This window comes from Megascapheus bottae, chromosome 9, assembly GCF_031878675.1.
Source record: "Megascapheus bottae isolate mThoBot1 chromosome 9, mThoBot2.hap1, whole genome shotgun sequence".
Lineage (NCBI taxonomy): Eukaryota > Metazoa > Chordata > Mammalia > Rodentia > Geomyidae > Megascapheus > Megascapheus bottae.
The window spans coordinates 16,640,248-16,662,913 of NC_143517.1; the positions used below are offsets into that span (position 1 = coordinate 16,640,248).

At 37.8% G+C, this 22,666-nt stretch overlaps 2 protein-coding genes across 9 annotated transcripts in view; both read left to right on the forward strand.

Annotated features, from left to right (window-relative positions):
- The window catches only part of Sgk3 (serum/glucocorticoid regulated kinase family member 3), a 97,223-nt gene extending 82,988 nt beyond the window's left edge, over window positions 1–14,235 (forward strand). For all 3 annotated transcript variants that reach the window (XM_090338904.1, XM_090338905.1, XM_090338906.1), the window contains exons 13-17: window positions 148–234; window positions 3,824–3,919; window positions 6,350–6,505; window positions 9,955–10,044; window positions 12,389–14,235. In XM_090338904.1, the coding sequence (XP_090195030.1) occupies window positions 148–234; window positions 3,824–3,919; window positions 6,350–6,505; window positions 9,955–10,044; window positions 12,389–12,559 (600 nt within the window). In that variant the 3' untranslated portion in view covers window positions 12,560–14,235. The remainder of the gene's footprint in view (window positions 1–147; window positions 235–3,823; window positions 3,920–6,349; window positions 6,506–9,954; window positions 10,045–12,388) is intronic.
- A 3,731-nt stretch (window positions 14,236–17,966) lies between these two features.
- The window catches only part of Mcmdc2 (minichromosome maintenance domain containing 2), a 45,729-nt gene continuing 41,029 nt past the window's right edge, over window positions 17,967–22,666 (forward strand). For all 6 annotated transcript variants that reach the window (XR_016536560.1, XM_090338654.1, XM_090338658.1 and 3 more), the window contains exon 1: window positions 17,967–18,047. The gene's annotated coding sequence lies outside the window, so the exon portion shown is untranslated. The remainder of the gene's footprint in view (window positions 18,048–22,666) is intronic.

The following is a 22,666-nucleotide window of genomic DNA, read 5'->3' on the forward strand; positions in this document are numbered from 1 at the left end:
CTGAGCTTTGCGGGGAAGCAGGACAGGGTAACATGGGACTCTGATATTTTTGCAGTTTCTTGTGTGTTTATAATTATTTCCAAAAAGTTTTTAAAAAATGGTTTGTATCTAAGCATTGTCGTATCTGACTGCTGTTGTATTTGTCAGGGACATGTTGTCTTAACAGATTTTGGGCTTTGTAAAGAAGGAATTGCTATTTCAGATACCACCACAACCTTCTGTGGAACACCAGAGGTAAGAAATATGTCTTATCCTGCTGACTATAAAAGAGACCCTCTCTGGATATGAGTATTAGGGGGAGAGGGGAGGGCGAATGGAGAAAGTGAATATGGTCAAAATACTTGATGCATGTGTGTAAAAATGGGCAATGAAAGATGTTGAGATTGGTTGGGGGAGGAGAATGAGAGAGTAAAGCAGAGTGAGTCTGATCAAAACACACTATGTATATATGGACATGTCAGAATGAAACTCCTCTGTACAATTAATTGATACTGATTAAAATTGTGGGGGGATATATCTGTCCTTGACATAATAATTTGTAAAATACAAATGTGAATTATATTACATATATAAAATTAAAAATAAGCCAAGAAGAACAGAACCTATAATTACAGCTTTCAGCAAACTAAAAATATCTGATAATCTTTCTTTATAGACAGTTTATTATTATTCCTCATATAACTTTTTTATTAAAGAATTTATTAACATTGATTTTTATATCATATTTCAAAATAATGTATTTAACAAAGAAGTATTCAAGAAGGGAATCTCTATATACAATCACTGGCACTTAGATTTTAGTACATAATTAAAATTAGGCTGAGGGTTTATGTCATTTATGCATATTAATCTATGTAATAAAACATGTCTATAGAGTCATAAATTTTTATGTCTATGTAGTTGTGTTTATATTTCCAGTACCATGTTCATAGCATTGGGTACACAAATATTGAGTCCTTGCTCTCCTATAACTTTTTTAAAAAATCCAGGAAAGATAAGTTATGCTATTTCTTTTAATATCTAAGGCAAAATTTACTTAAAGTTCTTCAAGCACTTTATTATGTTGATAAATCCCTTAAATCATATTTCAGGAAAATGTCCTAAAATCAGTTGTGCTGATGGTTGTATAACACTGTGATAATGCTAATATATATTGGCTTATGCACTTTGAAAGGGTGAATTATATCTTTACCACATAATAAAGCCTTTTTAAAAAATGAGTTCAAAGCAAATATGGCAAAATATTCAAATTGTCTATAATTGTATTGCAGTTTGATTTCTGATATACACTTTTTATTTATTCCATATGGTTGAGTCTACTTTAATAAATCATTTATTAGTGGAAATAAAGCTATATATATATGAAAAGCATAAATCAGAATTTGTTAGGGAGAGATCTTATTCATAGTCATATTAGGAAGAGAAAATGTGTATGAATATATGCATGTATGTATTTAACTCAGGATCTTACACTTGGTAAGTGAGCATTCTGCCAGCCTACTTCCAGCCCCATTTTTATTGGTTATTTTTGAGATAGGGTCTTGCTGTATGACTCTGATGGCCTAGGCTGAGATCCTACTCGTGCTTCCTCACCTGTTGGGGAAGACAAGCAGATGCTACCTCTCTAACCACTAATTGAGATGGAGCCTTGTGGATTATGATTCCTCTAAGTCTTCCTCACAAGTAGGTAGGATTACAGGATTTGAAGTCCCTTGCTCAGATTTTTTAAAAATTTCACATGAATAATTGTAACTTAGGGGCCAGGAGTGTGGCCTAGTGCTAGAGGCTTGTATAGCATGCACAAAGCCCTGAGTTTGATTGCTAGGTACTACACAGAAAAAGCTGGAAGTGTGCTGTGGCTTAAGTGGTAGAGCTCTAGCTTTGAAATAGCCCAAGGACAGAACCCAGGTCCTGAGTTCAAGCCACAGGACTGGGAAAAAAAAATAGAAGGGTTACAAATATAGACAAGATCTAGGTCTAGATTAGAGTGGGAGAAAAGAGGAAAAAAAGTACATTTTAAGGTAAATGATTATTACTATAATACTTTTAATTTAGTAACATTTTCTTATTGCTTCTTTTTTTATGCTGCTAGGGATTAATCCCAAGTTACATTTCAACATTATATCTGTAATTATTCCACAGTAATGATAAAGGTTATATAACATCTAGGATAACAAAATTAGGACAGTTTGAAATAAACTGCCTTGTATATATAGTGAGACTTAAACTTTAACAATTATAATTATTAGAGTGTATTGGTTATACATGTTAACATATTTCATTGTAATACGAATACAAATTCAAATTTGAAATAAATTACCTTTTTTTTCCCCAGTCCTGGGGCTTGAACTCAGGGCCTGCGTTCTGTTCTGGGCTTCCTCAAGGTGCCACAGCCCCACTTACGACTTTTTCTGTGTATGTGGCATCGAGCAGTCAAACTCAGGGCTTTGTGCATGCTATACAAGCACTTTACCACTAGGCCACACTCCTGGCCCATAAGTTACAATTATTCATGTGAAATTTTTAAAAATCTGAGCAAGGGACTTCAAATCCTGTAATCTTACCTACTTGGGAAGAAGATTTAGAGGAATCATAATCCACGAGGCTCCATTTCAATTAGTGGTTAGAGAGGTAGCATCTGCTTGTCTTCCCCAACAGGTGAGGAAGCACAAGTAGGATCTCAGCCTAGGCCATCAGAGTCATACAGCAAGACCCTATCTCAAAAATAACCAATAAAAATGGGGCTGGAAGTAGGCTGGCAGAATGCTCGCTTACCAAGTGTAAGTTCCTGAGTTAAATACATACATGCATATATTCATACACATTTTCTCTTCTTAATAGGACTATGAATAAGATCTCTTCCCTAACGAATTCTGACTTATGATTTTCACATACACACCTTTGTTTCCTCTAATAAATGATTTCTTATTAAAGTAGACTCAACCATATAAAATAGATAAAAAAAATGTATATCAGAAATCGAACTGCCACATGCTTATAAAGGCTTATGGAGGAATTGAATCTGGCTCTTCATGCATACTAGGCAAGCACTCTACCACTATGCCAAACTCTCGGCCCAACCCTTCTATTTTTGTTTGTTGTGAAGTAACATTTTCTTGTGGATGTACAGTGATCTTAAATTCTATAATTATTAGAAAAAAAGCATAAGGCTTTTTTATGTTCAGAAATTACTATATCCATTTTATTTTTGTTTCCATTTTTGGATCATATAAAAGCCTCATAGAGAATTATTTACTTATTTGCATTTGATGCAGAAAGAGAAAATTCAAATTTGTCATTGTCTTAGTGAATTTGTGATTGTGGGGCTTGAACTCAGGGCCTGAGTGCTGTCCTTGGGCTTTCTCAAGGCTCGAGCTCTACTACTTGAGCCACAGCAACATTTCCAGCTCTTTCTCTGTATGTGGTACTGAGGAATTGAACCTGGGTCTTCATGCATGTTAAACAAGCACTCTACCACTAGGCCAAACTCCCAGCATGAATTTGTGATTTTTTTAATTAAAATGTAAAATTAACAGTTTATACAAGTTTGCGAAGTATGCTTGAGAATTGCTATTGTTAATTCTTGAATATGAATGCAACTTAGTCTTTTTCACTAAAAAGAATAAAAAAGATTATACCTGAAGTGCTACAGTGACACTAAGAACCACTGCTATAGAGCAAGAAGATATAACCCATTGAAAATCTAGATGTGTTTCTAGTGTATTAATAACACCTCAAATGAGTTAAATTTCTTAATTATTCCTATATTTTGTCTTGATTTTTTTTTACTGAATTGTTATGTTGTTTGCATTCCTTTCAACAGTATCTTGCACCTGAAGTAATCAGAAAACAGCCTTATGACAACACTGTAGATTGGTGGTGCCTTGGTGCTGTTCTGTATGAAATGCTGTATGGATTGGTAAGTATTCTGTTCTGAGATCATTATTCCAATACATTATTGATAATAGGGAAATCAGTTGTCTCTGTTAAGAATTTCACAGACACTTAGGTAATACTAACAGAACATTAATAGCCTTGTTAAATGAATCCAAAATACATTAAGAAAAATGTACAAAAATAAAAACTTTGCTAACAGTACCGCTAATAAGCCAAGTCAGCTGAGAACTGAGGTAATACTTCTTTCTTCCTTTCGTCTTTCCCTTCTTCTCCCCCTCCCTCTCTCATCTTTCTTTCTCTTTTCTCACTGCCCCTCTTTCCCTCAATTTTTTCCCCTGTGAATTATTAGTCTCTTGGTTCCACTACACTGAAGTTTAACTTTAGTACACGTGTTAGATATAGATTTTTTTAAATTTATTTTAGCAGTACTGGAGTTTGAATTAAAGGCCTTGGATTTGCAAAGAAGGCACTGTACCATATGAGCCGTACATCTAGCTGTTTCTATGGATAGTGTCTCATACTTTAGGTTTGGAGCTGGCCATTAAGACATTTCTAACTGAAATATCATATGTAGTTAGGATTACAGATATGGACCACTGCCCAGTTTGTTGAGGTGAAAGCTCACATTTCTGCTTTGGGCTGGCCTTAAACTGTGATTCTCCTGATGTCAACTCCTGATTAGCTGAGATTACCAGCATGCATCATCACACCAGCTACATAATTTTGAATGATAGATTTTTAGGAAAGCCAACACTGTCTCTTCTTTTCCCTTGATTTTGATAGCCTTGTCCAAAGCATTGTTTCTAGATAACTACTTATTTTGTCTTTTGTCTTTTTTTTTTATCTGAAACTGTGACTACTTATTGGCAAGGGCCCTACAGTCTAAGCCAGGACTCCAACCATGTATTTGTCATCTAGATCTTTTCCAGTCCTTTGTATTTCTTTAGTTCTCAAGTATAGAAAAGATTGTGTTTTGAAACTTAAGGTACATTTTTCCTTCCAATACAAAAGAAAGGAAAAATAGTAGGCCTGTAAAATTTCCTTAATTTTAAAAATTATCTTTTACTTTAAAACTTGGAGCCCAGCATCAATGCTCACTCACCCTGTAATCCTAGCTACTTAGGTGGTTGAGATCTGAGGACCACCATTCAAAGCCAGTGCAAGCACTAAACTACATGAGATTGGAAGTGGAGGTGTGGCTCAAGTGGTAGAGCATCAGAGTTTTTTCCTCCTATTTTTTCTTGTTATTATGAAGATCATATGCAGAGGAGTAAAGGTTCATAAGTCAAGTAATGAGTTCATTCTTCCTTGTTGTTTTTGTTGGTCATGGGGCTTGAATTTAAGACCTGGGTGCTGTCCCTGAGCTTTTTCACTCAAGGCTGACACTCTCCCACTTTGAGCCACAGAGCCACTTTCTATTTTTGGGTGGTTAATTGGAGATAAGAATCTCTTGTACTTTCTTACACAGGCTGGCTTTGAAACTCCATCACCTTCCTCAGATCTCAGCCTCTTGAATAGCTAGGATTATGGGCATGAGTCACTGGTACCCAGCCATGAATACATTTCTTTTTGGTCGGTGTCACCCCCTCCTTCTTACAGCACCAGTTTTGAACTAAAAAGCTTAGCAAGAGTGTGATGCCCTGAGGTCAAGTCCTAGTACCAGCACATAGACATACACACATTTGGACATTGTCCAAAAAGAAATGTACTCATTACCTAACTTATGTAACTGTGTATCATTTATACAATAAAATTTTTTTTAAAAACTTTGACCAGATGAGTGACTAGTGTTCATGTTGAGGCTGCATCTTAATTCTTCAGCATATGATAATGTATCATTGTCACAAGTAGTCTCTGTCTCCTAGAAACCTCTGTATAGCTACTTTATTCCTAATAATGAGGAAAGTATTTAATGGTGATCTGCCTTGAATCTCTTCTTCCAGTGATTCTACCATAATGCCTATGACGAGATTGGTGTTTTTCTCTAAAAGATGCTTTTCATTTGCTTTTTGAAGTTATTTTCAGCCCTCTGCAAGATGCTATGGAACGCTGGCCTTGTGAGCATCTGTGGAGCTCTGTAGTATGTGAGATTATAGAGTCTCTGTATCAGGAGGCCACAGTGCCCTGGGCAAATGTGCCAACACGGTCCTTCTCTGCAACTGTCCAGACACAAATACTCCCTAAGGATTCATACTCAAGTCCAACTTTTTTTTCATATATTTTTATTGTAATTAATAGAAGGGTTACATGATATTTGCCAGATAGATGGTGCATTAATTCCCATACATTGATACCCTTTCACATGTCTTGGTCCCCTTTTCCCTCCCTCCCACCCCCACCCCTCATTTTGTTTTCCCCCGTTCCCTATCCAATTTCAAATAACCAAATCCACCTTTTAAAATGATTTGTGCACTTACCATTACACTTCCTTAGTTTGCATTCTCTTTTCCAGCCTCCTTTTTATTGCCGAGATGTTGCTGAAATGTATGATAATATTCTCCACAAGCCTCTGAGTTTGAGGCCAGGAGTGAGCCTCACAGCCTGGTCCATCCTGGAAGAACTCCTAGAAAAAGATAGGCAAAACCGACTTGGCGCCAAAGAAGACTTTGTACGTAACATGTTTTACAGTCTCTGCTGTGTTTAAGCTTATTTAAAATTAGCAAACAAGCCCTTATTTTATGTGGTATTTAACGGAAAAACTATTAAAGAGCAGTACAATTGAAAAAAAAAAAGTACACTTATCCCCACAATTTTCAATAGTGTTCCCATAAGAACTATATGCCATTTTAAACACCTTAGTTTACATTTTCTCATTTGATCTCTTTGTACCTCAAATCCAGCTTTTTTACTCTTACGTTTATCTCAAATTTTAATTTTATTTCTAACAATTTCTTCTCCTTTCCCTATCCTTTTAAAATATTGTATTAGTATAATTTTAGATGCGTAAAAAAATTGCCAAATTAAGTACTTTGCAGTTGCTAAGATTGAATCCCAAGGACCATGTACTCCACTACTTGAACTGTGTCCCACAGTCCTTTTATATTGAGACAGTTTTCCTGTTGTAGTTTTCTGAGCTGTCCTGGAACTCTCAATTTTCTTGCTTCTTCCTCCTAGAGTAGCTATAATTATAAATATACCTCAATTCCAATTAAATCTGTGTTCATTTTTGGTTTTTAGGCAAAGTCCCATTATATAGCCAAGACTAGCCTGGAACTTTCTGAGTAACCCAAGCTGATGCTGAGCTTACAGTATTCTTGCTTCAGCTTCCCCAAGTGCTAGGATTTCAGGCATATGCCATCACAGACAGAAATTTAATGTTTACTGCTTAAATAATAACAGCGCTTCCTTTCTTAAAAATTCTCGGAGGGGCTGGGAATGTGGCCTAGTAGTAGTGCTTGACTAGCATGCACGAAACCCTGGGTTCAATTCCTTGGTACCACATACACAGAAAAAGTCAGAATGTGGTGCTGTGGCTCAAAAGGTAGAGCGCTGTCCTTGAGAAAACTCGAGGACTGTACCAAGGCCCTGAGTTCAAGCCCCAGGACTGGCAAAAAAAAAAAAGATGAAGGAGGAGAAGATCGAAGAAAAAGAAACCTTAGAGATGGATTTCCATCTTGGACTTGAACTGTGAGTTCAAGACTTTTATGTTTTTGTTTCTGTTAATTCCTCCCACCGTCCAGTTCAGTGGGTAGTTTTGTCTACAGATTGTTTCCCTCCGTCTTGCTAATATTTTACAACTTCTTTTTTGTATCCCTTGTTTGAATTCACTGTCAGAAATTGCAACCCTAGATACATCCAGCTATCTTCCACCCTAGCTACTGGAGGTGCTGAGGAAGTAACACAACAGGGCTTGTTGAAAGATTAATGCCATAGTCCCAGCTTCCTTTGCATTTCACCACTGTTTGCTAATGCCCCTATATTTCTCCATCCAGCTCAGACTCTCCTAATCTGTGTTCTCTATTTCAGACTTCTCTAAACTTCCAAATTCCCTTTTGAGTTTTACCTTTTGCTTTTATAAGATTTCATTAACACTGGGGCTTAACTTTTTTCATCATTGGTAATCTTGCTTTATTTCCTTTCCTAAAAAGTTGTATCTTAAAGATTTTACAACTGATTCTTATTATTTCTAAAGACATATAAAGATAGCCAGAGCCTTTGATAACATGAGAAAAGTTATATTAATCACTGTATTCAGTGAGTACTGCTCCAATTCAAAACTAACACCTTGGAACTTTAGTTTACCTGTGTTTCTAAGAGGAAGTTTGGTCTGGAAGTGTAGCTCAGATGCAGAGAGCATGGTGAGTGTGCATAAGGCTCTGTCACTCTCCAGTACCACCTTTTGTAGCAAATGATCTTGCCTTCTGTTCTACAGGCAAAAACAGAACTATCAGCATGAAACCAGCCCAGTTCCATGCAGTCTCTCCAGACTGCCACATCCTCATGGGTTTATTTGTTTTGGTTTATTTTTTCAGGTAGGATATTGAGGTTTTGCAAAGGCCCATCCTCAGGACATGAACCTCTACATCCCACATGAGTAATCCTACAGATTTGTGTCACCATGCCCTACCTTGGACTCTTGAGATTGCTCATTCACCACATGCTCAAAAAGTGAACTCCTGCTATTATCATTCTGTGTTTCCTAGAAAAATTTAAAATATCACTATTCATCTGGTTATTTTGATTAGAAATCTGACAGATATTCCTAATTTCTTTCTTCCATATTTAACAGTCATGTCCTGTTGCATTTGCCACCTGAATCTTCATATTTATGCATTACACACAATTGAAGTCAGCCAAGGTTGACCTCAGTTGCAGTATTCTTACCTCACCTCAGCTTCCTCAGTGCTGGGATTACAGATGTGTACCATCACACTGGCCCTGGACTCATCTCATTTTCTAAACCAAATTTGTCACCTTAGGGCTTTCCTTCTCTTTATAGAACCTTTTCTCTTTACTTTTTTTTTTTTTTTTTTTTTAGTACTGGCCCTAGGACTTGAACTCGGGGCCTAAGCACTATCTGTAAGCTCTTTGCCCAAGGCTGGCACTCCATTACTTGAACTACAGTTCAAATTCTGGCTTTGTGGTGCATTAATTGAAGGTAAGAGTCTCACAGACTTTCTTGCCAAAACCATGATCCTTAGAACTCAGCCTCCTGAGTAGCTAGGACTACAGACATGAGCCACCAGTGCCTGGCCTTTCTCTATCAAGTTGCTTAGCTAATTCTTACTTATTTTTCATACCTATTCAAACATCATTTACAAAATTTTATTGTTATTATAAAGGTGTTGTACAGAGAAGTTACAGTTACCTAAGTGAGGTAATGAGTATATATATATATATATATATATATTGGATAGTGCCTACCTTCCCTCACTCTCTCCCAGTTTCAAGCATCATTTTTTTTAAAGAAGCCTTTAAAAAAAGAAAAAAGACAGACTTGTGTCCAAACTCTGATGGGTCCTACTTTATACATTCCCATAGTATCTTTCAAGAATTACCCCCCCCCCTGGGAGTATATCACTTTTACTTCTGTACTACTGTCTAGAACTCTCTGCCAGCTTCCTTGTATTATATATTCAGGTTAGATTCTTTATCCACATGCTTTCTTCCATATTTTTATTTCCATATTTGTATAGACCTACACTTTCATATATGACTATAATACAAAATATTATCAAATGAATCTCAACTTAAAACTGTTAATATTCATATTTGGTGTGTTACTTGTACAAATGAGAAAATGTAAGCTCAGTCATGTCACCTGTGATGAAAAGGAATATGTTGATCCCTAAAACACCAGCAGGTTATTTAGGACAGACAGTAATCCATTTTACCTGAGGAAACTGTCTATTGAAAGGATATGACTTAAGTTTATGTCATTTTGAATAACTGTCTTTCAATGGTTAGCTCTGACAGTCTCTGTCTCCCACATAAATGACATAAATGTTTATATAAAGAGAATTATTGAGGGGAAAAATATAATGGATTTAAGTCCTAAGATTCTTCAATGATTAATATATTCTTCATCACCACTAAAAAATTCTTTTATTGATCTAGCTTGAAATTCAGAATCATCCTTTTTTTGAGTCACTCAGCTGGACCGATCTTGTACAAAAGAAGATTCCACCACCATTTAATCCTAACGTAGTAAGTATATATGCGGACCTTTCTAGAAGAGTAAAACCTAGAAAGGTCTCAAAACCTAACCTGAATGAAATGGCTTCAGTACCTGTTTGTGAAGTATGTCATTGAGGGTTGTAAAGTACAGTTAATAAAATGTCAGGGTGGGCTGGGGGTAGAGGAGTGAGTGGGGGAGCATCTGCTTAGATGCTCAAGGTCCTAATTTCTATAACCAGCACTGCAAAAAAGGAAAACTGAAACAAAAAGTTCAGGATGCTGGGCCAGGAGATCTGAGACTTGGGATTCACAGCCAGGTAGAAGAAGAAAAGCAAGACTCTTATTTCCAGTTAACCACCAAAAAGTCAGAAGTAGACCTGTGTGGCTCAAGTGGTAGAGCTTTAGTCTTGAGCAAAAAAAAAAATCTTAGGGATAGTGCTTAGGCTCTGAGTTCAAGCCCCAGATTGGACACACATCCAGGACACACAAAGGAATTTTTTTTCTTTAAACTTTTATTTTGATGTTGCTGTAAAACTTAAAGAATATTTAAGTTAGACCAGGATAATGAAATTACTTTCCTTTATTCAGGAAAACAGTCTTATTTGGTATAATCAAGCCTCTCTGAAGGTTAGTTTCTGTACATAGCTCCTAGTTCACACCAATAGGTGTAATACAACCTACATATATAACTATTTATAGACTGACTTATTTCTTGTAGTCCAGAGTGATCATTTGAAAAACTATTCACTCTTTTGGATATAATTTTTGCCTTAATTCCTAGAGGTTGTGTCTGCTTTACCTGAAATCCAGATTGGATTTCAGATCTTTTTTTTTTTCAATTTTGGAATACTATATCAGCATGCACACGATGAATGGTTATGGAGACATAACTCAAGTCTAAAGCCAAAGCCATCATGTTCATATACACCTAATATACATAGCCTGAAGGTAATTTTATATTAAAAGTTCAAAACACCTGAGTTTTGACTGCGACTCATCACATGAAGATCAGCTGTGAGATTTTCTACTCGTGCTATTGTATTGGAAAACAAATAATAACAGATACTGGAGGAGATGGGGCCAAATAGGAACATTACTACACTGTTGGTAGAAATATAAACTCATTCAACCACTGGGAAGCAGTATGGAGATTCCTCAAAAGACTAAACATAGAGCTTCCCTATCACCCAGCAATCCCACTCTTGGGCATTTATTCAAATGACCACAAACAGGCCATATTAAAGCTACCAGCACAACTATGTTTGTTGCAGTATTATTTACCATAGCTAAGATATGGAAGCAGCCCAAATGCCCCTCAGTAGATGAATAGATCAAGAAAATGTGGTATATAATCACAATGGAATTCCATCAGAAAGAATGACATCACTCCATTCATAAGGAAATGGAAAGTCTTGGGCAGGTTTTTTATGGAAACTAAAAGTAAAAGCTGGACCAGGTTCAGGTGGCTCATGCCTGTAAGCCTCACTATTCGGGAGGCTGTGATCTGAGGATCCAGATTCAAAGCCAGTCCGTAGCAAGAAAGTCCATGAAACTCTTTTCTTCAATTAATCACTAAAAAGCCAGAAGTGGGGCTGTGGCTCAAGTGGTAGAGTGCTAGTCTTGAGAAAAAATTGATCAGGGACAGCATCTATACCCAGAGTTCAAGCCCTAGCACTGGCAAAAGATAAAAAAATAAGAAAGTATGCCAGGGACCAGTGACTCACCCCTACAATCCTAGCTGTTCATGGGGCTAAGATATGAAAATCAAAGCTAGGATAAGACAGTCGATGAGACTTTTATCTCCATTTAACCATCAAAAAGTTGGAATGGAGCTGTGGCTCAAGTGGTAAAGCCCAACCTTGAATAGAAATGTTAAGGGACAGAGATCCAGCCCTCACTTTAAGTTCTAGTCTCAGTACTGGTGTATGCATGTGTACATGTGTATACACACACATACAAGAAAAATACTGTGCAAACCTATTAGATCTCTGTTTTTGCATGTTAGGGGTGGTAAATAGAGAAAAGGTAAGTTACAGTCTCAAATTCAAGGTAACTTAGGTGCTATTAAGACTCTTACTCTCATCTTTCCTCTCCCCCGAGCCAATAAGAACCGTATCTATTAGGACAGATAATGTTACCTAAATACTAACCAGTCAGGAAAGATGTAAACTTTAGCAAAAGGAGGCTGCCATGTTATTCAAGCAGAATTGAGTTTATGGGGGTGGGGAGCTGCTGGTCCACGTGATACAGGAAAATGAATATAGAAAGTATTTAGAAGCCAGGAAAAGAGTATACAAAGTTATGGAAATGATTTAACAAAGAACTAACTTAAAGAAAAGCTGCAGTGATTAATTATATGTTCTTTGTGTTTTAGGCTGGACCAGATGATATCAGGAACTTTGACACAGTATTTACTGAGGAAACAGTTCCATATTCTGTATGTGTGTCTTCTGACTATTCTATAGTGAATGCCAGTGTCCTTGAGGCGGATGATGCATTCCTGGGTTTCTCTTATGCTCCTCCTTCAGAGGACTTGTTTTTGTGAACAGTTAGCCACCTAGAAACTATCAGAAAATACAAACCTGCAGATGGGGATGAGACACCTCTGTTTGTGTGAATATATTCAAATATGTTTAACAGTGCCTCATTTTTTACTTGTAATGTTGAAAACAATGAAAAATGTATTTTCCGTTGTATGCAAGACAATAGGGCATTTCAAGTAGCTAAGTTTTGAATTAGAATTTGTATTCTAGTTTATAAGCTTATTTTAAACAAAATTTAAAAGCTATTCTTAACATTAACCTATTTTTAAAGACGTTTTGCTATTGACTGTTCTTCCCCTTGCAGTTTACACTAACACACCCAAAATAGCCTTTTTTTTTTAGCAATCTACAATTAATACATTTGTAACTCTACTATGACTTGTATTATATCAAAACTATGCAATTGGCACATTGTTGTTTTAAGAGAACACCATATCTTTTCACAGTAAATCACTCTTGAAAATAATTCGGTCTTGGTAGAATTAAAATGTGAGAGCATAATTAATAGAGTGGCTGTTACTTAATATAAAATAAGCATTCATTTCTCAGATGATATAAGAAGTAACAAAAGGAAATCACTTTTGAAATGCCAGTTCAAATTTGTACATCTTCTAGAAGAAAAGAAAATTTTAATGCTTAAAAAATTTAAGAATTCCCATAGATCTGAAGAGAAATAAAGTACTGCTAGAATTTTTTAAGGTGGTACAAAAACTGAATGTCTCTGTCTATATCTATACAACAAATACATTGTATTTACATTCTTTTTGGTTTCTGAAATGTTTAATACACTGTTACGTAGGTTAAATCTTGGTATTTCTTTCTTTTTTTCCTTTTGCCAGTTCTGAGGCATGAACTCAGAGCCTGAGCACTGTCCTTGGTCTTTCTCAGGGCTAGAGCTCTACCGCTTGAGCCACAGCACCACTTCTGGCTTTTTTCTATGTATTGGTACCGAGGAATAAAACCCAGGGCTTCGTGAATGCTAGGTAAGCACTCTACCAGTAGGCCAAACTCCTGGTCCTTGGTATTTTCTTTTGCAAACAGCTCCTTCAAACCTGTTTTCTAATTTTAAAGAATAGAGTATTCCAAATATTTTCTTAATTGGCAATTAAAAAGTAAAATAAAGAATCTGGGTCAATAGCAGAGGTTAGAACCATTTAGAAGATGTATATTCGATATCATTCCCTTATTTTGGGTAGTACTAAAGATCAAACCAGGACCTTAAATGTGCTAAGCAAGTTTTCTGTTGCTCTGCATATCTTTGAGTGTCTTAGAAAAAGTACAATAAACTGACCTTAAAACCATAACATACAGTTTTTTTAGCTACAGAAAAACTTAAGATTGCTACATTTGGAATTCTGATTCTTAAAGCAGCTATTTTTTAAGTTGTATAAGAAACAGTGTAATGACCCAATTTAAAAAGCTCTGAGAAAAAAAACTTCCTGTGTAGTTTTTCTTGAGAAAGAAATCACAAAAGTATTCCTCATCATTGCCTTTCAGCTTAAAAATGTTCAGAAGAATGGCCAGGCAGCCCATGTCTCATGCCTTTAATTCTAGCTATTCAGGATGCTGAGATCTGATAATTGTAGTTCAGATTCAGCCTGGCAAGAAAGTCTGTGGGACAGTTGTCTCCAACTTATTACAAATAAGGAAGAAAGGAAGGAAGGAAGGAAGGGACGGACGAAGGGAGGGAGGGAGAGAGAGGGGAAGCAACTATGGCTGTAGTGCTAAAATGCTAACCTTGAGCAAAAAAGCTCAGGGACAGAACCAAGGCCAGTAAGTTCAAGCTGCAGAACCGGCATGAAAGAAAATGTTCAGAGGATTGAATTTAGCTTCAATAAATATTTATATACAGTACACAGAATCTTCTTTTTGGAGATATGATATTAATGTCTACATTGTAAATATTTGGATTGTTTGGCACTACTATAAGTTCTGCTTTTACATAAAACTTTTTATTATAAAGCAAAATAAAAATTGTAATTTCTTGTATGACTTTTGTATTGAGATATTCTTTAATTAAACTGCTAAGAATTATAGTGCAATATTGTATATTTTAAGAGCAAATTTAAAATAGCATTTTGATGTTTCTCAAATTACAAGAAATACTATATAGAGAATAATAAAATTAACAAAGACTAATGATCATCTGATGCCTCTAATGAATGTCATTGTTTGAAATTGAAGTTAGTACTGGTTCCAGTAGTCATTGCAAATGACTTATATGTATGAAGGGGGAATATATATAAAATCTTGATATTTGGACAGTCATACTTTTTTACGTAATCATATCATCTAATATTCAAGGTGTAAAATTTCTTTTAAGACTACCTTCTCTTATGTCTTTTAGTAAAATAAATATATTCCCTTACAGTAGAATTATCTGTGGCAATTACTTAAATAAACTCAAAGTTCTAAATGAAGAGTCACTACTGTATACCTCAGGTCTGGAAGATCGTATTCTCTTGTTGCCAGTCCTGGGGCTTGAACGCTGCACCTGGGCAATGTCCCCAAGCTCTTCAGCTCAAGACTATCACTCTACCACTTGAGCCACAGCACTACTTCCGATTTTCTGGTGGTTAATTGGAGATGAGAGCCAGCCCAGGCTGGCTTTGAACTTCAATCCTCAGATCTCAGCCTCCTGAGTAGGTAGTATTACAGGCTTGTTTGTTCGTTGGTTCCTTCCTTCCTTCCTTCCTTCCTTCCTTCCTTCCTTCCTTCCTTCCTTCCTTCCTTCCTTCCTTTCCTTCTTTCTTTCTACTTTGTTTGGCTTTTTGTGATAGGATCTACGGGCCTCAAGCACATGACTTTGTTCATTGGTCTGGAATTACAGGCATGTGCCTATTTTTTAAGAGGGATTTTTCTGCCTCTTGCCTTTAAAGGTAATTTTTCCAGATTATTCCTCTCATAAGGTAGTAAAAGTTTGTTGTAACAGGCTTTTTCTTCACAAATGAAAGCCTCACTGCATGTGTCGTTAACTATAAATTCTCTTAAACGCACTAATCTCATTCACTTCATCAAAGCCCCCAATCACCCTGCACCTTCACCTTTGTGAGGACACAGACATTGAGAGCATTGTGCAACCCTAAAGTGTACAACAGTGATTTCAAGTGGCTTGAGAACCTTAAAATAATGTGCCAAGTTTTGTATGTACATGAGCTTAACAGAGTAGTTGGGCAAATAGTATATAGCTTTATCCTGAAAATTCATGTACAAAATCTTTGTGTGTTTTTTTTATTTATTGTGTGTGTGTGTGTGAGTCACGGGGCTTGAACTCTGGACCTGCACACTGTCCCTGAGGTCTTCAGCTCAAGGCTGCTGCCCTACCCCTTAGCTAGTGGCTAATTGGAGATAAGAGTCTCATGGTCTTTAGTGCCTGGGCCTCCTGAGTAGCTAGGGTTAGGCGTGAGCCACCACAACTGGCTTGCTTTTATTTTTTACTCCACTAGTATTAAGAGCAATTGCTCTTAGCTCCTTGAGAGCACTCTACTTGAAGAATCATTTATGTCACATTTTTGGTATTTTGCCAGTGTTGCAGTCCTTTAAACATAGTATTTAGCAGCTAAAAAGATCCCAACACAAAATGTTATTTAAATTTTTTATTTTGACGTAGGTAATGAACTAAGAAAGATATTAGGCTGTCTTAAAATGTGTTAATCCAAAGTTGAGACAGTAGAGAACAATTAAAACACTGTTACACAAAGAAGAAACAAATAGCCAAGAGTTATAAATTGATTTATAGCAGTAAAGTAACCGAAGAGCCTAGAGTTGAAAAGTACTTTATTTTTACACATTGTACAGAAAACTATGGATCACTGTTTGAATGCTAAAGAATTTAAAACAATTATATCACTCTTCAAATCCTGTTTGATGAGAGAACCAGACACAGGATTTTTAGAAATTTCAGATTTGAATGTAATTTATAAATTTGTATTGTAAATTCCTTTTTTCAGAAATGTATCTCAGATTGATCTCCTCCAACCAATATATTTTAGGCAATTTTAAAAACGAGTTATTTCCATGTTAATTTTGGTTAAATCTATGGGAAAGTCTACAATTAGTTAATTGGTGGGGCTTTATTTTGTTGGTTTTGATTTGTTTTTGTCAGTGACTGGAACTCAGACTTCGTATCTTATGTTTTTGTTGGCATTCTACTACTTGAGCCATGTTCCAACCTACATCAACATTTTAATAGTTAACTCAAGCAATCTAGGCTGTGTTTGTGTGTGTGTGTGTGTGTGTGTGTGTGTGTGTGTGTGTGTGTGTGTGTATTTTTTCCACTCCTGGGGCTTGAACTCTGGGCCTAGGCACTGTCCCTGAGCTGTTTTTGCTCAAAGCTAGCACTCTACTTCTTGAGCCACAGTGCCACTTCTGGCTTTTCCGTTTATATGGTACTGAGGAATCAAACCCAGGGCTTCATGCTTGCTAGGTAAGCACTCTACCCCTAAGCCACATTCCCACCTCCCAGGTTTATATATAATAAAATTAACTTTAAATGGTCAAATTTTATCTCTGTTGGATTTTTTTCAATTCTGTTTAATCTAGTTTTGTGTTTATTTTTTCTTATGACTCAGTAATAGTAAATAATAATGCAAACATCAGCTTAAAAGTTGAGCAGGTCACTTACATAGCAGCCAATGTCAGTTCCATCACGTGTACACACAAAAAATAATAAACTTGTTAATTAAAAGGTCAGAATTGAAACAAAGTTATCCACTATCTACTTGTATTCATAATAGTGCTTGAATAAGGCAAAAGTAATAAATGAAAGGATTACAGTTTTGAAAGGAGGTCAAAATTATCCCTTTTTCAGGTAATAAAAGCCCACCCTTAAAAGACACTAAAGATTACTCAGGAGGCTGAGATCTGAGGATTGTGGTTCAGAGCCAGCCTGTGTAGAAAAGTGTGGGAAACTCTTATCTGCAATTAACAACCAGGAAACTGAAGTGAAGCTGTGGCTCAAAGTGGTAGAGCACAAGTCTCAAGCAAAAGAGCTCAGAGGCTGTGCTCAGGCCCTGAGTTCAAGCTCACAATCCCCCCCCCCCCCAAAAAAAAAACACACTAAAGGGGAAGATGGCGCCTAGACAATAGGGACACTGCCTAGCTCTCTCTCACAAAAAGAGAGAACCAGGGAGTCCCATGAGCCAATTACCTTAAGAAATCCAAACAAACTCAAGAAGCAACGGAAAAGGACCCAAACCGGAAAAGAAATCCAGATAAAGCTCACATCCAACTTTCTCAAAGAATTCGGAACACGAGGACCCCTCCCCTACCACACCAGTTATGAGCCAAGAAAAGCTGCAGCAGAGAGGGAGGCGGAGGGAGCTGGGCCGAGCCGGGCCCAGCAACCGGGTCAGCGAGCCATAGAAGCAGCAGAACCCAGACGCGGAACCAGAACAGTAAGCAGCGGAACCCAGACCAGACCACAAGCTGTGGCAGAGATCCGAGGGGAGTGAAGGATTCTCCAACACTGTGCAGCACCCACAGACAGGCGTGAGTACTGCAGCGGGCCCCCAAACACAGAGCGGGTGCCAAGCCATAGAACTTAACTCAGATCCCTCCACCCCGCCTGAGAAGAGCAGGAGCAGGGGGGGCAAGGAATTTAGAATCCTTTCCCTTCCCTCAACAGCCCCCTCTCCCAGGCCAATGACTGGAGATTGACAGGCGTGAGGCGCTAAGACCCAGCACCCCACCAATGGAGGCGGAGGTGTCCCAGTCCCTACCCGCCCACCAGGTTCCTCTCCCAGGCCTCTGACTGGAGACTGACAGGCAGGCTATGCCAAGACCCAACACCCCACCAGGGGAGGTGGGGGTGTCCCAGCTCCCACCCGCCCACCTGGTTCCTCTCCCAGGCCACTGGGTCTGGAGAGTGGGGAGCACAGTGTCCCTGCCTTACAACAGCAGGTGGGGTGTACGGGACAATAGGAGCCAGCATCTGTCCCCCTCAAATCTTGAGCCGGGCATTCTCCAGCGGGGAATCCTGAGCAGGACAGCACCAAGGGGCCTCCCCACAGTCACAGACTCTCTGACAAAGCAGCAGGGAACTGAAGGGCCGACCAGCAGCCAAGCTCGCCTTCTGAGAATCAGAAAGGTGCGGCTCCGCCCTTGGAGTACACGTCCTCATTTGGGCCCCGCCCCTGGGAACAGAATGGTCAGCTGCAGGTCCTGCTGAGAGCCCTTGGAAACTCCCAAACCCCAGACCCTTGGCCGGGGCCCTCCCCTAGAAGCAGCCCAGGAAAACCAACCATCCTCCCAGCACGCTGAGACCAGAGCTCGCAGATCCATCCCACGGCCCACTGCGAGGGCACTGGCTAGGCTGAGAGCTAGTCATATAGCAGCACACAGCCTCTGGGAATTGACTGAACACCTACAAAAATGGCAAACTCTGACATAGTCAGCAGAGGAATCAATTTGGCTGAGAACCACAGGTATTCACATATTCCCAGAACCACGGTCCCAATCCAAGCAAAGACCGCTACCTACTGACCACAGAGCGAACTACAACAACAGTTCTCGATGCCGAGGAGAGCTCAAAGAAGAATCACGACATACATAATCAAAGTCCCACGCAAAGCCCAAAGGGCAACAAGAGCAAAGGGACGAGAGAGATGTCACCATCCCAAGAAATGATACCTGAAGAGACATGAAACATGACCCTATTCAAGGAGATGATTGTGAACATGACTAAAGAGATTAAAACAGAACTCCAAAAAAAAATTCCAGGAACATAAGCAGGAAATCTCCAAAGAGCTCCTCGAATTCAGAAGAGAAATGGAAAAGATTAATACCCTCAGAGCAGACATGATCAGCTCAGTGTCCACACTTCAAGCAAAAATGGAGGCATTAAGCAGCAGATTGACGGAGATGGAGAATAGAACATCAGAAACGGAAGACAAAACACAAGAGCTGGAACAGAGAATCGCCACCTTGGAAAAATCAGTCAGAATCTACCAGAGAGAGCTCCAGGAACTGGCAGATGCAGCAAAGAAGTCTAATCTTCGTATAATAGGGATTGAGGAGGGGGCTGAATTCCAGGACAAAGGTATGCAACCTTTATTCACCAAAATCATAGCAGAGAACTTCCCCAACTTCAAAAGGGAAAATACTCATATTATTGAAGGCTTCAGGATTCCAAACAGGCAAGATCCTAGAAGGAACTCATCTAGACATATCATAGTAAAGACACTAGACCTGAATACCAAGGAATTGATCTTAAATGCTGCAAAAACAAAGAAGGAGCTATATTATAATGGGAAGAACATTCGAATTACAGCAGATCTCTCCACACAAACCCTAAATGCAAGAAAAGCTTGGAAAAACATCATTGATGTCCTGAAGACCAACAACTGCCAACCCAGACTGATATATCCAGCAAAACTAGCATTTACATTTGAGGGAGAAACAAGAATATTTCACTCCAAAGAGAAGCTTTATGAATACGTGCACACTAAACCAGCGTTACAAAGAATACTAATTAACCGAGAACAAATTGTAGAACATCAAGAACCCCCATCAAAAAGCAAACATCTATAATTCACTAAACACAAAAGGGAAAAAAAAGAAAGAAACTTAGAAGTAAAAATAAATAACAACAATGGACACTGACCACTTCTCCATAATCTCCCTAAATGTGAACGGGCTGAACAATCCTATCAAAAGACACAGAGCAGCAGACTAGATTAAGAAACACCACCCATCCATATGTTGCCTCCAAGAGACACACCTCACTGCCAAAGAGAAACAAATTCCAAGTGAAAGGCTGGAAACGAATTTTCCACTCCAATGCACCATGCAAAAAAGCAGGAGTAGCAATCTTAATCTCCGACAAAATTAACTTCTCAGTAAAATCAGTACACAAAGATAGAGATGGCCATTATATATTAGTAAAGGGTACAATCCATGCCCATAATATTACAGTTATAAACATGTACTCCCCCAACACAGGAGCACCCAAATTCGTCAAACTCTTTTAGAACTACAGAACAAGATAGACTCAAACACAATCATTGTCAGTGACCTCAATACTCCACTTTCAACAAATGACAGGTCAATTCAACAAAAGTTAAGCAAAGACACCATCGACTTAAATGACACCATAGCCCAGCTGGGCTTAACAGATATACACAGAGTCTTCCACCCAACGGCGAAACTTTTTACATTTTTCTCAGCAGCACATGGAACACACTCCAAAATAGATTATATAATAGTTCATACAGAAGCCTGATATAATCCCATGCATCCTATCAGACCACAGTGGAGTCAGACTAATTCTGAACAATGCAATCAAAGTCAAAAAACATTCAATCACATGGAAACTGAACAACACACTTCTGAATAACCCCTGGGTAACATCAGATCAGAAATGAAATTAAAAACTTCCTTGAATGTAACGACAATCAAGAAACATCACAAAGAAACTTATGGGACACAGCAAAGGCAGTTCTAAGAGGCAAATTTATCGCACTACGAGCGCATATTAAAAAGACCGAAGAAGAGCATGTAAATAACCTTAAAAAAAACTGAAACACCTAGAGGAGCAAGAAAAAGTTAATTCTAAAACAGCTAGAAGGACAGAAATAACAACAATAAAATCAGAAATTTCAGAGATTGAAATAAGATCTACTATACACAAAATTGATAAATCAAAAAGTTGGTTCTTTGAAAGAGTCAACAAAATTGACAGACCCTTGGCAAGATTAATCAAAAAAAGGAAAGGGGATACTCAAATAAACAAGATTAGAGACCCCACGGGAACAATCACAACTGATTCCCAAGAAATCCAGTCCATAATGAATAGGTACTACCAGGGCCTATATTCAAAGAATCAAGAAAATCTAGTAGAAATGGATGATTTCTTAAATAAATATAGGCTACCCACACTGAACAACGATGAGGTAAACAAATTGAACAGACCAATTTCTTACAACGAAATTGTGGAAGTAATCAGGGAAATGCCAACCAAAAAAAGCCCAGGTCCAGATGGTTTCACTGCGGAATTCTACAAGACATTTAAAGATGAAATAACACCTATACTCTTGAAACTCTTCCGAGAAATAGAAACAGAAGGAGCAATACCAAACTCATTTTATGAAGCTAATATTACTCTCATCCCCAAACCAGGGAAAGACCCAACAAAAAAAGAAAACTACAGACCTATCTCTCTAATGAACACAGATGCAAAACTCCTCAATAAAATATTGGCCAACAGAATCCAGAAACAAATTTAAAAAATCATACACTATGATCAAGTGAGCTTCATCCCACAGATGCAAGGCTGGTTTAACATTCGCAAATCAATCAATGTAATACATCATATCAATAGAGCTAAAGATAAGAATCATATGATAATTTCTCTGGACGCGGAGAAGGCATTTGACAAAATACAACATCCATTCATGTTGAAAGCACTAGAAAAAATAGGAATAAGAGGTACATTCTTCAAAATAGTGAAAGCCATATATGAAAAACCTACAGCCAGTATTATACTAAATGGCGAAAGACTGGAACCATTCACCTTAAAATCAGAAACTAGACAGGGATGCCCACTCTCTCCACTTCTCTTCAATATAGTGCTGGAACCCTTAGCCAGAGCAATAAGACAAGAAAAGGACATCAAAGGGATCCACATTGGGAAAGAAGAAATTAAACTATCCTTATTCGCAGACGACATGATCCTCTACTTGAGTGACCCAACAAACTCCACTCCCAAACTACTAGAATTAATAAACCACTTTAGCAAAGTGGCAGGATACAAAATCAACTTTCAGAAGTCAGTAGCCTTCTTGTACACCAACAATACACAAACAGAAGGCCAAATCAAGAAAATGATCCCATTCGCAATAGCCCCCAAAAGAATAAAATACTTAGGAATATACTTAACCAAAGAAGTAATTATTCAATGAAAATTATTAAAGCCTAATGAAAGAAATTAAAGAAGACACTAGGAAATGGAAAGACATCCCATGCTCATGGCTAGGGAGAATCAACATAGTGAAAATGGCTATACTGCCAAAACATATTCAAATTCAATGCAATCCCCATCAAAATCCCAAAGACATTCTTTATGGAAATTGAAGATATAATCCAAAGATTCATTTGGAACAAGAAAAGAC